The sequence below is a fragment of the Hemiscyllium ocellatum genome, chromosome 14 (assembly GCF_020745735.1).
Source record: "Hemiscyllium ocellatum isolate sHemOce1 chromosome 14, sHemOce1.pat.X.cur, whole genome shotgun sequence".
NCBI classification, from domain to species: domain Eukaryota; kingdom Metazoa; phylum Chordata; class Chondrichthyes; order Orectolobiformes; family Hemiscylliidae; genus Hemiscyllium; species Hemiscyllium ocellatum.
Window position 1 is genome coordinate 16506902 of NC_083414.1, and position 15512 is coordinate 16522413.

A 15512-nucleotide genomic window follows, 5' to 3' on the forward strand; every position below is an offset into this window, starting at 1 on the left:
AAATCTGGTGTCATTTGATTTCTAACTTTGTCCACTCCGGTCCAACACCGGCACCTCCATATCAGGGCTACTATTAAAAACATATGCAGTTTTGTATAATATTCATGAAAGCAGAAATCTATTTGGCAGTGGTTGACTGAACCGTTCAATCCAGGAATGTCCTAGCTGTAATCCTTATCTTTGAGTTAGCTGACTCACTCAGATGGTGATAGGGAGATTGCATTTAACTTCAGTGTTCTTGATTAGGACATTGTTCAAAGCCAGTTTGCCATTTGATATATGCAGAAAGTATCCATGTCTGGTGAGGATCTGGTAATTGTGGGAAATGATCTGCAGTACTGTCAAAACCTACACCGGTGCAATGACTACTCTAATGAGGTATTGGAAGTTTACCACAACAGATGTTATCTTTTTTTCTGGGTGGAGTTCAAAGAGGAAAGGAGAAATAGTCCAGCAGAATAGAGGAGTTGATTGGTCAGTATTAGAATATTTTTAAGCCGAGAATGAGCATATCAAGTGATACTTTGTGTAGTTTCCATCATTGTTTTAAATGGAAACCATTGTTCGGAAAGTTTTTTCCCCTATAAAAGGTTTATTGTGTTACGGCTTTTTAAAAAATCTCCATGTTAAAGTTTGAATTTGACCTTTCATGTCTCTAAATGTGAAACTAGCTGCTCTCTAACCCACCCTATGAGGGGTGTTTTACCATCCACAATAAAAACAAAGTTGAGACTATTCTTGGTGCAACCTGCATTGTACCACTGTCGAGCAGCACTCTGGAATATGTCTTAGCTATAAATCACTGTTTAAATTACTGTTGTAAAATTCTGACTTTCAAATACTTTATCTCTTGTACAGGGGAAACTGCAAGAAGACCTTAATGAAATGATATACCATCAGGAACAGTTGGAGCTAGCTAATAATAATCTTCAGCGCCAGGTTGAACGACTTCAAGAGGAGAAGGAGGACCAAGAGAAAGAGACAGTATCATATTGCAATGCATTGGAGGTGGCCACATTTTTGTTTCTGAAACTGATTATTACTTCCAGATTGAAAGACATTGAGATTGGACTGATTCCAAAACTGCAATCTAATCCTTGACACACTGTTACACTCCTGCGTAATGCCGCTAAATTGCTGATGCCTAATTATTGCTCAAGTTAAGCAGACCTCTGTCTTTTTCAGGGCATCATCAATTCAAATTTACATTTGAAGGCACTGAGTATGTCTCTGACAGCGGTTCTAAGCCAAATATGTTTCATCTTATCAAAGAAAATCATAATTAAATTACATAGTTCAAAAGAGATGCTCAAGCATGGAATGCAATTAGATATCTCAATCTGATTTCAAGTTGCAGTGAGTTCTCATGCGCAGTCCCATTCGTTTATTATATACTATATGAATCTGATAACTGCTACCATAATATATTTGTCAGATCTGACCTGGCAGCTGTAGTTAAGTCTCTCTCACTGAATTCTAACCTCCTTTGTGGAGTGGAATTTGATCTTTATATTCCTCTTCATTTGCAGATTAGACAGTTTTAGTATGGATAGAGGCAAATAGTATAATTGCATTTGTCCGTGTGGAAAACTTTGCATCCTTTCTTGATTTCTCTATCAATTCTAGATTAGATTTCCAACAGTGTGGAAACAGGCCCTTCGGCCCAACAAGTCCATACCAACCTTGCAAAGAGTAACCCACCCAGACCCATTCCCCTACATTTACCTCTGACTAATGCACCTAACACTATGGGCAATTTAGCATGGCCAATTCACCTCACCTGCACATCTTTGGACTGTGGGAGGAAACCAGAGCACCTAGAGGAAACCCTCGCAGACGAGGGAAAAATGTGTAAACTCCACCAAGACAGTCCCCAAGGCTGGAATTGAACCCAGGTTCCTAGTGCTGTGGGGCAGCATTGCTAACTACTGAGCCAATGTTGCTGCCGTTTCTTAAGTGATTCCAGAGTTAAGTGTCTGATGGTAATGGTGGAGCAAAAGGAGTGTTTTTCCTTACAAAAATGACTTAAATATATATCTCACTTTTCAGACCACCAGTTACCTGTTTAAAAAGATCCCTTCATAGCCACTGAAGTATTTGTTTGAAGTATACATATTATTACAATATAGAGAATAATCCAGAACTGTAGGAAGACAAATCTGAGAATGTTTGTTTCTTCTGAGCCAATCGAGCTGATTCTTCTGTATTGGAGATGCATTTTATTTAATAATCTTACAATATTTTTCCTATAGATTACATTTTAAGTACTTCATACGGTTGAAATGCTCTGAAATCTGTTTTTTGCTCAAGGCCCCATTTGAGTTTATTCTTGATATAGAAGCAGGTTTTGTATTGTTGAACCTGTGAACCATAAATTGTTTTGAATCACATGAATGGATGTTTGTTGGGTTTTTTTTTACAGCATACAAGTGATTTTACTTTTTTTTTAATCTAGCAATTCGTTCATATATAATACTGGAATGGCGAAGTTTGTTTCAGTAGACAGGAATTTGTTCATCTTCTACAAAATGACTAACAACAATAATGATAACAGTAATCTAAGACCTGATACATTCTTTAAAGTTTTTTTTTCTTCATAAATTAAAGATCCCTTTTGTGCATTGTAAGGTTATTGTCAGTTATTGAAAGAGATATGACTTGTCCAAGCTGTAGAATTATTCCTCTTAATAACCTTTGATTAATGTAGCTAAACTAGTGTGAAGTCTTTCATGTATAATTTATCATTGATTTCTGGGCAATACAGAATTTTTGTAGCTGATTTTAAACTTCTTAAATGCAGAAAGCACGAGTGGCTAACCAGGATCTCCAGATCCAGTTGGATCAGGCATTGCAAGAGGCTCGTGACCCCAACAGTAAAGGAAACTCATTGTTTTCTGAGGTAGTGTATTTCAAATGTTTTCATATGTCTGATTGTGAACAGCTTTTGAACTATTTGTAAATGTTTCCTCCATATGAATCCAATGGGATAGACCCAAATAAAGAATTTTTACATAGTGCAATAAAAGTTATGTTGGTTTTCTGAGAATCTATGCATAATCTCCTTCCAGGCTTCTACCAATTCTGCTCCACTCGGAATAGAATTGAAAACTCTTTGAAATACGTAGAAATAAATTGTACGTATTTCAATGTTAAATTAGTTGAGCAAGCAGACTGAACTGTGTTGCCTGGGCAACTGAAATACAGAATGTTTCAAAAAGATTCTGAATTGAGCGATAGTTTTCTTTATTTGTTATAGGTGGAAGATCGTAGGGCAATGATGGAGCGACAGCTTATTGGATTGAGAGTCCAATACCAGTCGTTACAGAAACAGCATGCGTTCTCCCGTCAACAACTTCACCGAATGAAGGTATGGCTTCCATAAGGCATTTCTGGAGCCTTCTGCTTCCCTGTATCTGTTATGTATCATTTGAATAATAACCCTACAGTGTGGAAGCAGGCCATTTAGCCCATCAGGCCCCCAATGCACATTCAAAGAGTATGCCGCACCTACCCTATCCCTGTAACCCTCCATTTACCATTTACCCTCCACCTAGCCTGCACATCCCTGGACACTATGGGGCAATTTAGCATGGCCAATCCACCTAACCAGGATGTCTTTGGACTGAGAGGAAACCGGAGCACCAGGAGGGGACACACGCAGACACTGAGAATGTGCATACTCTACACAAACGGCTGGAATGGCACTGTGAGGCAGTGATGCTAATCTCTGAGCCACTATGCTGCCCCAAATTATATTATGTATATTGATTTATTTTTAATTTTTGTTTTATATCCCCAGCTGAGTTTAGAGAAATGCTTTCTGAATTATGGCTATAAGCTGGTGTGCTACAACTTGTATTTCTGCAGGTCATTCTATTCCATGTTAGCAAGTATTACTTTTATGAACACATCGCTCATGTGTTCGAATCTGTCAGATGAAGAACAACATTCTGGAAAATTCTTTCTATCCTTATTAAATATAGAATTAAGATATTGTGGACTACTACATCACATTTTTTTAGGGAAGGCCTAAAAAGTTAATTGCATCTCCAGCACTTTACTGCACAGTGGCAAGCCTATCCCAAGCTCGACTGAACAACAGCACCACTAAGAAAGCAGTGGTTGTTGGTGGTACTAAATCAGCTCCGACCTCAAGGGTTTGTTCAATAAATAAATGGTAAGCAACGGTTCAGGATGCTTTAATTCGTTCGTAGAAATACATCTTTTATTGTATTAGGTATCAGAATCATTCTCGTCCCTTCACACTGTCCGCATAACTCTTTTCTTCTTGCGGCCACTGGAATATTTTTGTTTTGCAGAAAGCCAAGTTGACTTTTAGAATATTATTTGAAAGACATGAAAAATCCTGAAATCTAGTGTGGTAATTTGAGTTTGTTCAGTTATGTTTTGAGCTATCTTCTTTAATGAATTACTCAGTATTTTTTCTTGTGACTAAGTTTTATAGCTTGCATGCATGTCAACTTTAAGAGTCTTCCTAGCAGGTAGTCTTTGCTCAAATGCTATATTTTGTAATCAGTACAGTTGTTTTCGGCTATCTATCCTCTTCGGACCTTGATTTGGAGTACCAGGATATATGCAAGTGGCCCAAACCATTGTTGAGTGTTTATTTTCCAGAGCATTTCACTAGCTTCATGTCATTTTTTTTTGTCTCATGTAAGTGTGATAGATTTAAAGCTTCACGCATCTCCAGTAGCATACATTTTGTTTTCAATCTTGGATTAATGTTTGAATAAGAATCTTAAGATGGCAACAATTGCAATAGATCCTGAAAAGCATAATGTCTCCCAAGCTCTAAAATGCTTCTAATATTTTTATTACTAGGTACAGATAGCCACAATGTTACAAATAAAGGGTTTGCAGTCTGATCCTGGACAACTTGAACGTTTGCAATCAATGCTTGCACAAAAGAACAATGAAATTCAAGCTCTCGTGGTCAAACTGCGACGTCTGGAGAAAATGGAGGTAAATAAAACTAAATCCTACATAGTAGGAGCATAGGCCTGCTCATTCACTATCTTCTGTTTCTCCTGTAAGACAAACAGATGGTCAGAGGTTCCAAATGGGCAGCAAAAGTGCCAGTTGGATGACAGGATGTCTGTACTCATTCACCATCCAATCTTCGTAATAATTTAAAGACAACATGTGATTAGAAGGTCAGTCAAGATGGTGCCGGCACGATGGGTAGTGTTCTGGCTTGCCAGGCCAGCATTGTTTTTTCCACAAACCTTTTCGTCTTTCTTATTTTTCTTAATCCTTTCTTCTTTGAGGTATTAACAACCTTATTATCAAAATAATTATGGGACCAGAATATTTTCTTTTCCCCAACTAGGAAAATTAGTAGTTTGATCTATCCCCAGTGTTTTGCTAAAGTAGTTTTGACTTTTGCTTTGAAGCAAAGCACATATTGGCAGGGGTGGCTCAGTTGAAATTGGGAATTTCTAAGTACATGTCCCATGACAATGGATATCCAAATTATACCACTTCAATGTCCTGTCAATTTGCTCTAGATTCAATTATTATCTTTACTTTTTCTTTCAGATGAATTACGATGCTGGAGATAATCCTAATGGAGTTGATGTTTCAGATTTTGGAGATGGGCAATACTACGTTGAATTGCTAAAATTGCAAATTGACAATGCCAAGTATGTATCAGATTAAATTGTGCACAATGGTTGCAAGTTTTGTAGCCAGTAGACCAAGAAAATAGTTTAATTAGAAACTAGCTTTAGCTTTAGCTTTGCGTATATTAATTCTCCTGGGATAAGGAAAATCTGCATTCGTAGAATGTAGATTTGTTATATTACTTTACCAGAGTCATACTCCGAATATGACATCCACCCTACTCAAGTAAGGTCATTTGTTAAATAGATGGAAGATCTCTAATACTGCCTGCAGGGAAATTTATGTGCATTCTGTAAATGAATGTTGCCTTGACCAGAAGGACATTCTGGCAGCTATATTCCACACTCATGTCAAGTCTCTTTCCTTGCACATTCACTCAGGAATGTAGTTACAAAGATACATCACAGATCCATGTGCTGATATCCTGTTTGATAGGCCATTATGTCTTTGTAAGCCTCAATAATGAGTGCTGGCCAACCATCTATCATGGGTAATATCAAAGCTGAGCCTGATCCTGTCCTCACTTGAAGATTGAACCAGTTTTATTTTGCACTGTTTCAATAGGTTCCTGTTTCTAGATGCAAGTTGAACAACAAAGGAAGATTAATGGCAGATCACTTGCCATAGTTCCTCCTTGTACCTAAAATGTATTCATCTTCAACACAAAAGGCTACCTTGGAGTCGGATGGTTGAATAGCAGTGTATTTATTTAAATGTTTAATTGTGTTTGAAAGAAAACTATATTTCTATTACACATAATCGAACGTAACTCTTGTATCACTGTGCCATTTTGTACAGGTTCTACCTATGGACTTTCAACTGTAATTTATTTTCTGACTCTTCCTTTTCTTCTTCTGTTTGCATGTCTCTGGTGTAACTGTTCATTTGAATTATTGGTAGGTTAGGAGTTGAAGTAAAAACATTTGAGGAATAAGTATTTTATAAAATATGCTGTCTAAATTTATCACTTTCTGAACAGGTCAGTGATATCATGATTATAATGTTACTTTACACTAGGAAAGAAAATAAGACTGTTAATGATGAGCTGTCCTTGCAACGCATGAAGGCTCTTGCAGAGAGTCAACGTGTCTTAGAAGTTGAACGTAAATTCTATGCCAATGAGAGACAACTGAAACAATATCAGAGTGAGAACATGAAACTTCGAATCAAGCTGGATGAGTTGAGGCTCAAGTATGAACCTGAAGGTATCTGTACCAACTTGTGATTCTTCTAAGATTTGAAAACCCAGCCATATTTGTTTATCCCAACTACCAGTATTTGTGTATTGTATGAAGTTTTTTTTTGATTTATATTTGTCAGTGCCTCGTCCTTCTGCATGGCTTGGCATAAATGTATTTTTCCAGACTAGTGGATGTGGGTGATCAACTGTTAAACAGTGTTGCCCTGGTTACTTGAAACCAACAATATGATGGTGACGTTTTGACCTTAAATTTTCTGAATAGGTTCCATGCCAATTTCTGACAGTTTGAAATTAGTAGTATTTTTGCTAAATATGTAACTTTTGCAAGCTAATGGGAAAATTGTTTTGCTGCACATTGAAGAAGCACTAGTCTAGCACTCTCTATGAACCAGTTTTGAAGATTTGAAGGTGACAAGTAATCATAGCTCCAATTTAAGAAATTATACATTACAACGCCTTGAATGGAAAGAATTCAACATTGTGTTAAATGTAATCCTTGTTTGCAGTAGGAGATTTTTAGCATTTTAAGTGAATGTGTCCTATCCCTCTAGAGTTCTTGTTTTTTAAATGGTTGAGCAATGTCTTTTTTTTTGTTTGCAGTCCCAGTTTGTGCTTTACTTGCAAGATATCATTCACTTATATACATGTTAATAAGTGAATGCTGAATTCTACATTTGATTAGACTAAGTAAACTTAAGTGTGCTAGAAAACTGTAGCCAATGGCTAGAACTTAAAAACACATGCAAAAAGATTTATTTGTTGTGATGTTGGAGTAAATGTAGATTGCATGTCAGTGTCACTATCTTATGGGGACGTGGTCAGCTGAAACTTTCATCACTGTTTGTTTGCATTTTGTTAGTTGAGGGCAGAGCTCACTGAACATCTTGTTATGCAAGGCCTGTTTTCTCTTTTTGTTTTAACTCCGCTGTACATACGATATTTAAACCAAAACAAAGCCAGTGTGATTGCTTTCAGGCAGCTATTTATCTGTAAGTACCACGTTTAGAAGGACATTGCTTGAGTGACTGGTTAATTGGGTTTGCGTTGCAGAGCAAACGTATTACAACTAGTCTGTGGATGAGGGCACCAATTCATTACAAATCCAAATGATTGTGCAAGCAGAGGTGAACTGGCACTCCTTCTCTATTCAAGCCAACCCCCCCCCCCCCCCCCCCCCCCCACCCTTGCCTTGTTGCAATAATGTTAATTTTTAAAATTGGTCCCTTTCCTGATGGGTACCTTTTTTTTCTTTCTAGCTCAAATTTATTTATGCTTTAAAAGGAGCTAATTTAACCAGGCTTTCTTGAACTAAAGAAATAGTGAGTTTATTAGATATTGAAGTATGAGAAAAGATAATAAAACTCAACACCTGCACACAAGTTAGAAATGAGAGGCAAGTCTGAAAATTAAAGAAAAGAATAAAGGTCTTTGGTTTGCTTATGATGAATAGATAATGAAATATTGCAGCCATTAAAGTGGGTGACTCTGGTAATGCTGAGTTTAGGAATTGAGCAGTTGTTTAGCGATTTCTTACTTCTGCTGTTAGCAGAAAGACATTCTCCAGTTTCTTTTAACAGGTACCTCTGACCTGACTGCTCTTCAGCAAAAGAGTATTATTTGTTTCTCACCTGCGCACACTGGTTCTATTGGAAATGCTCGGCTGTGTCTCTTCTCAGCACACTCCTCTCTTTTTTTAGCTAGCTCCAAGCTAGCAATCTAGCACACAGCCACTACAGGATGCTGTTGGTTTTCTGACCTCCTTTCCTGTGTATTCCCGGAGGGGTGAAACATGTTTTACTTTTCCCCAGAACTGCTATCCTATCAATTCAAAGTATATCCACAGTCTGGGACACAGTCTGCAGGGCAGAGTTTTCTGCTGAGAGGAGTTAATCACTCATTGTCATCTCTATAGCTGTAGAAGATTGCAGTTCGGTTTTTTGAATGGCCTCTGTCCCGTTTTTAAAATGTTGTTGTTTAAGTTTCTTTGACACTGTTTAGAAATGGCATCCTGTGACTCCTCTTGGGGCTCCTTGTAATCCATACTGAGACTGCTCAGACAACCATCAAATTTTACACTTAACAAACATTTGGCTTCTAAGTCTATTTTTTTTTGGAAAAGAAGCAAACGTTGCACTTAATTTCAGTATATTTGTAACTAATTTGGGATTGCAATGTCCTATGACATGATTTAATAGTATAATTAGAATTCACTTGAATTCTATCTGATGGCCAGGCTTCAGGTGAGTAATATTTCCAACTAGAATCTTTTGGTTTTTATAAATAATGATTTCTTCATTTTAAATTTAAGTAAACAAAAATAGCAAGTAATCTAATTTTAATTCTTTAATTCTAGACCATACATTTGCCTCTATTCATCAAGGCATTTTTTCTTACTTAAATTGACCATGTGATTAATCAGCTTTATACTGCTACTACCTTTTGTAAGAAGTGAAATTTGAAGTAATATCTGCATATACAATTTGAGAGTAGGGGTGTAAATTTTTCAAAACTGTTATACCCCTATGGTCTGTGTGCTGGTGGAGGGTCAATGATCCACTAATGTTAATTTTCCTCATTTACATCCCCTGGTCATTTCTTTGCAAGTTGAACTGTTTATTGTGCTTTTTATAAAAAGTTATTTTAGGCATGATGGCTATGTATCATATTTTTATGCTGTGATCATTCTATGATTTCAAGTTAGTAAGACTAATGAAAGTGATGGTTAATCGGTTTGCTCCCTTTGTGTTAAAACACACTTTCTCTAGTTTCTATAGACATTAAATGGTGGGCGGCACGGTGGCACAGTGGTTAGCACTGCTGCCTCACAGCACCAGAGACCCGGGTTCAACTCCCGCCTCAGGCAACTGACTGTGTGGAGTTTGCACGTTCTCCCCATGTCTGCGTGGGTTTCTTCCGGGTGCTCCGGTTTCCTCCCACAGTCCAAAGATGTGCAGGCCATGCCAAATTGCCCGTAGTGTTAGGTAAGGAGCAAATGTAGGGGTATGGGTGGGTTTCGCTTCGGCGGGTCAGTGTAGACTTGTTGGGCCGAAGGGCCTGTTTCCACACTGTAAGTAATCTAATCTAATCTAAATATGGGAAGCTATTTGTTAGTTGTGAACTAGACTATCTGTCCCCACCCTAAATGTCCAGAGCTGTGTAGCAGTAACTGCAAGGTTTTTACACTAATTTCAACTGTTTATGTTTATGTTTAACTTTAAAGTTCTCCTTGCAAAATTTGATTCTAGAAGTTAAGAACCGGCCATCAAATCGCAAGAAGGAGAAACTTCCATTCGAAGTACTTGAAGAAGCTCAACTAGCATCCAACAAGGATCCTGCTGCTGAAGCCACTCTCTCATCTGATAAAATATCTGATGCCAGAAGCAGACAGACTGATGCACTGCATAATGAGACTTTAGCTTCATGCTTTGAACCAGTCATTGAAGCAGTGCCAGCCTCGGCCAGTGAGGAACAAATTACAGAACTGGAACCAGCTTGTAAACAGTCACCTTCTAAAGAAGGCAAGCGAATACGAATCTTGCAAGAAGTGAATGAGGTTCAAGTTTTGTCTGAACGGAGCCACAATGAAGTTGCTAGACCATCACCCTCTCCAAGGTCAGTGCCTCGCTTTCAGCTTTTGCCCAGCATTCTGCACTGGCCTATTGCACTCCTTATTTACAGCATGAACTACGCTTTGTGCTTTGTTCTTGGTGTCTTTGGTTCTGTTTTCGCCACCTTCCCTGCCTTCCAAAAGTTTCGACACTCAAAATTGTGTCACAAGACTAGAGCTTTTTTAATGAAGAGGCAGACCTAGGTAGCGTGCTGTTTTCTTAAAATCCTTGCTACAAACCTGCAGTACCATCAGTTTCGAATGCAAACTGTTTGGCTGGCACAGTCAGAACATGCATTTATTCCGTTGGCTATAATTTTGAAAAAAAAATTGTTGCAAATGCAGACTAATTTTATTTTCCATTCCATTTCCTTGTGTATGTGCTTAGCTTTTTTGCTTTGTATTCCTTTTGAAAGTGCTTGAAATGCTAGAAATGTGGAAAGGATTGGACTGAAACCAGTGTCACATATAATTGTCCAGAGAATTTATTTATCTTTGTTCAAATTCATACATTTTATTCTGTCTTTATTTACTGCACTTTTCCAACTCTATGGTAAGTGTAGTGCAGATTTTTTGTTAGCACTGATTAAATTATGTTTTGGCTTACTTTTCAATTTGTCTCCTCCCCTCCCTAGCGACTTTTTTACTGTTAAGTCTCCCTACCGATTCCATAACCACTAAAGCAGCCATTTGATTTGTTCCAGTCTTTTGCCAGTATAATTCTTGATCTAGCTAATGGATATGATATTTAATACCACTTGACAGCTTGTTGCAATCGGGAGCTTACAGGAAGAAAGCTGTATTGCAGGAGTCTGTTCATTGCACTGATATATCCTCATTATGTTGTCTCACATGGTTATTTAAGGATTCTGCAGATCATAATTTGTGGATCATGTATCAGATTTCCCACTTAAATGATACTGTAATTTGAAGTTGCTTATTTTAAATTACTAGATAATTTTGAATTGTTAGAGCACTTGAAATTTAAATTTCTTTATTTTAAATTTCAGGGTTTTTTTTTTGCACAGTAAAAAAGCAACTTTAAATTGTCCAGAGTAGACAAGCTTTGCATGCAGTCTGAGCCTGTCTATACCAGTCACTTCACTGATATTCAAAGAAAACCTTTGCACTGTGCACAGTTTTACTATTATTTTTGATATATTAACATGAGAATTTTGAATGTATTCTTTCTGCAATTGAAACCTTTCTGAAAACTGTTTTTGTCCTTTTTGTGTCTTTTCTCTTATCTTAAACAACTTTAGATCCGTGCTGTCTCCAACGGGCTAAACTGGCTCTTCACAATATAGGTCATCTGATAAAAGACTGCTTCCTCAATATTTTTGCTCAGTAACTAAAATACTGTGTCTGAGTCGCTAGAAATTCTGTAACCTGATGTTTCTGATCTGTACTAGGACTGCAATTCACAGAAGTCCTGAGGATTTTATCAACCCCCACACCCCCAAACAAAGCACACTTGTCTTTTCTGACCTTCCCTCTCTCACCCCTTCACATTTGCCTCTGTCTAGCTCCCCACTCCTTTTTGTTTCACCCTTTTTTCCTACCTGAATTTGGATCGGCGGTAAAATTTTGGCTTTTTAAATCTTATCCCATATCGTGCTAAGAAGTTGCATGCAACTTGTAACGGACAATAAATGCAACATTTCTGATTTCCTGAGAACATTATCAAGGAAAGTATTTATTTGCTTGCATTTTGTAGCATTTTCTTAAGAAGTAGTTAGGAAATGTGCTCTGAAGTGCATATAGTTGCACTGGAAAAATTCTTCCTGTTATTTAACAATATGCATTTTCTACTGCCTTGCTGCTAATTACACTACACTATGAACAGCTTATTGGCAGAAATATCCACAAATGGGGTTTCATTAGTTGTATAGATATGGTCTTCCCCAAAATAATTTAACAAACATTATCTGCTATATCTTGTTTTCTTTCTGTTGAAATTGTTATTTTGTACCCTAGTACTCTGGGTTATATGTATAATGTAATAAAGAATAAAGCTATAACGCTCATTCTAGGGAGCAGTTTGACAAGTTCTAGAAAGGATATATTGCTTCCATCTATGTATTTAAAGTTTGTAATGAAGTTCAGCAGACTGAAGATGCTTATTCTCAAGCCTTTTGTGTTCAATTAAACTACTTCGTATTTCAAAAAGTTTAGATTTTGGTTCTGTTTTGATCATTCTTAGCCAGTGTAATTATTAGTATTGGCTACTATTTCTTAGTTGAAAATGTGTTGCTGGTCAAAGCACAGCAGGCCAGGCAGCATCTCAGGAATAGAGAATTCGATGTTTCGAGCATAAGCCCTTCATCAGGGCTTATGCTCGAAACGTCGAATTCTCTATTCCTGAGATGCTGCCTGGCCTGCTGTGGTTTGACCAGCAACACATTTTTTCAGCTGTGATCTCCAGCATCTGCAGACCTCATTTTTTACTATTTCTTAGTGCTGAATAACTGTACTTAGAGATCTGCATTTCAAAGGAAAGTTACTTGTGGCATTAGCACCTCCAAGTGGACGAAAATGCATTTCTACTGGTTGTGTAAGGTTAAGCAGATTTTCTCCATTCAACATTTAAAGACCAATTTATTGCAGATTGTGATTTATTTCAATGGAATGAGATATATTAGATCCTGGTTGTCATGCAGTTTGTAATGGGAATAAAGTGAGATTTGAATCTTTTAGAGAACATCCTTCATAATAAGTTGTAATACAATAACGGTTGTTAGTTTTGCCAATAAGGGAACAGTATAAAACACTTTGCACGGCATTTTCAGAATTATGTAGAAGTTACCCACAAATAGCATGATTTACTGTCATATCAATTCATTAGAACCCAATCACTAGAAGCTGCCTGGTTGTCTTTCTAATCGAGTGTGGGTTGTGTCTATTAGGCACGAACAAAATCATGGAAGCACTGATTTTCCTATCTAATTAATTGAATATAGGTGAAGCGTGTATTTTTTTTTTAAAAGCTGAGGGAGCAAGATTGCGTGCAATTTTATTATTCAATAGTGAAGGTTCAAAACTTGCTAAGACTGAGTACATTTTGAAGTGCTAACCGTTCAAAATTCTACGCAATGTTTTGTGCATATTTTCTTTTGCAAATTTTCAGTTACTGTAATTTCTAACCTCCTTAATATAGTTTTTATTTTAAAAGTTTGTACAACAACATGACAAAATTACTAACCTTAGTTCTTAATAATTAAATGACTTTTCTCCTGAATGTGTCTTTCCCAAAAACCTGAGCTTGGATTTCATTGTTTTGTCTGATTCTTTTGAGTGAAGGACAGGTATTGTACTCTGAGCATGTAAGCTAATGAGTTGTTTAGATGTTTTTCTTTAATTTTGAAAAACTAGGTAATGAAATTGAAAAACCTTATATTGAAATAAAATAAAGGTTTTAATTATTTTTGTTTGTGTGAAAATCTGATCAGTTTTGATAACCTTGACTACAGTTTGAAACCAAAATAGCTTCATAAAGCAAATTAAGCTGGGATGAAGTGGGACAAAGTGAATGAGGAATGTTTTCCTTTTTTTTTAAAAGTAGACTATAAATCTAAATCTCTGGTTGCATCTTGCAACCAAATATAACCTATACCTACCCTCCCCCAGTACTACCAAAGCAAAGATACAGTTCATGTCACTAAGCACCCACAGTCAAGCTGAATGCCAGTTGCCTGTAGCCAATACCAGAATTCTATATTGAACTGCATTTCTTTTATATAACAACATTACACCATTTGTTATCAGTTTTGAAAGTGATAAAGGATTAAAAAGAAGAGTTTTTATTCTTATATGGGGCGGCACAGTGGCTCAGTGGTTAGCGCTGCAGCCTCACAGGGACCCAGGTTCGATTCCAGCCTCTGGCGACTGTCTGTTTGAAGTTTGCACCTTCTCCCTGTGTCTGCGTGGGTTTCCTCCGAGTGCTCTGGTTTCCTCCCACAGTGCAAAGATGTGCAGGTCAGGTAAATTGGTCATGCTAAATTGCCCATAGTGTTAAGTGCATTAGTCAGAGGGAAATGGATCTGGATGGGTTACTCTTTGGCAGTTCGGTGTGGACTTGTTGGACTGAAAGGCCTGTTTCCACGCTGTAGGGAATCTAATCTAATCTAATCTTTTACTTTCATTCTTCAATTAATTACTGTATTAATGGGCTTGATGTTACCCTAATGACATGAATGTTCTCAATTATGGAAATGTAATTGTTAACTCATCAATTAACATGAATGAATTTCCCCTAATGTTGTATAACCAGAGATTGATTTTGAGGGCATTCATTTTTTTACAGTTTGTGGAAATCTTTGTTGGAACATTGGGAATAAGTGTAAAGGTATAGCTTTCATGTTGGAACAGAGGAGTAATGAGAGAGCTAAAGGAGGGAGGGTTATTTAGATACAAGATGGGGATACTTGTTGAATGAACTGCAGAGCAAATAGAAGTGAAAGGGATGAGGAATGAAGTATAAAGAATGGACTGTGGTACAGAATTGAAGAAACTCAAGAAAGCTAGGGAAAGCAAGTGTGGAATTGGCAGAACACTTGATGACTAATAAGGAAGCAATTGACGCAGGTGGTAAAGGGACATGAAGGCAAAGTGTCGTGTAAGTGTTGAATGTTTGTGCAGAGTAAGGGAGTCCAGTTTGAGAAGAATTGTAAACCATTTATATATTTTTCCTTGTCTATATCATTGAGCAAAATAAATCAATATTGAAGCTTTATGAAGTAGTTGCATTGTTAAGGATTGTAAATTCACTAATGCACAAAGGTTAGTCTTCTAGAATTAAGCTTTATTGCAATGTAGCACAAACATTATACAGCAATGGACCTCATAACTGTTTTTAGATATGAATATTGATGTAAAAAGTGGAAAATTACATTTGTACAGTACCTGATGTCAAACCTTTTAAAGTACTTCATAAAATTACTTTTATAAACACATTGCCATGATGGTGGATGATTATTGAAATTTGAGTGCAAAACAAAGTATTTGACCCACTTTGCTAGCTACTTGACAGCGGCTTCTGCTCTAATTGCTACATTTCTCCCT

At 37.1% G+C, this 15512-nt stretch overlaps 1 protein-coding gene across 3 annotated transcripts in view; it reads left to right on the forward strand.

Moving 5' to 3' along the window:
- spdl1 (spindle apparatus coiled-coil protein 1) overlaps nucleotides 1–15512 on the forward strand; it is a 34695-nt gene that overhangs the window by 14752 nt on the left and 4431 nt on the right. For 2 of the 3 annotated variants that reach the window (XM_060835408.1, XM_060835407.1), the window contains exons 5-11: nucleotides 859–1008; nucleotides 2801–2899; nucleotides 3257–3367; nucleotides 4843–4983; nucleotides 5560–5663; nucleotides 6661–6848; nucleotides 10090–10456. In XM_060835408.1, coding sequence (XP_060691391.1) covers nucleotides 859–1008; nucleotides 2801–2899; nucleotides 3257–3367; nucleotides 4843–4983; nucleotides 5560–5663; nucleotides 6661–6848; nucleotides 10090–10456 — 1160 coding nt within the window. Of the gene's footprint in view, nucleotides 1–858; nucleotides 1009–2800; nucleotides 2900–3256; nucleotides 3368–4842; nucleotides 4984–5559; nucleotides 5664–6660; nucleotides 6849–10089; nucleotides 10457–11713; nucleotides 12323–15512 lie in introns of those variants that run through there. The other variant, XM_060835410.1, reaches the window with a different exon arrangement.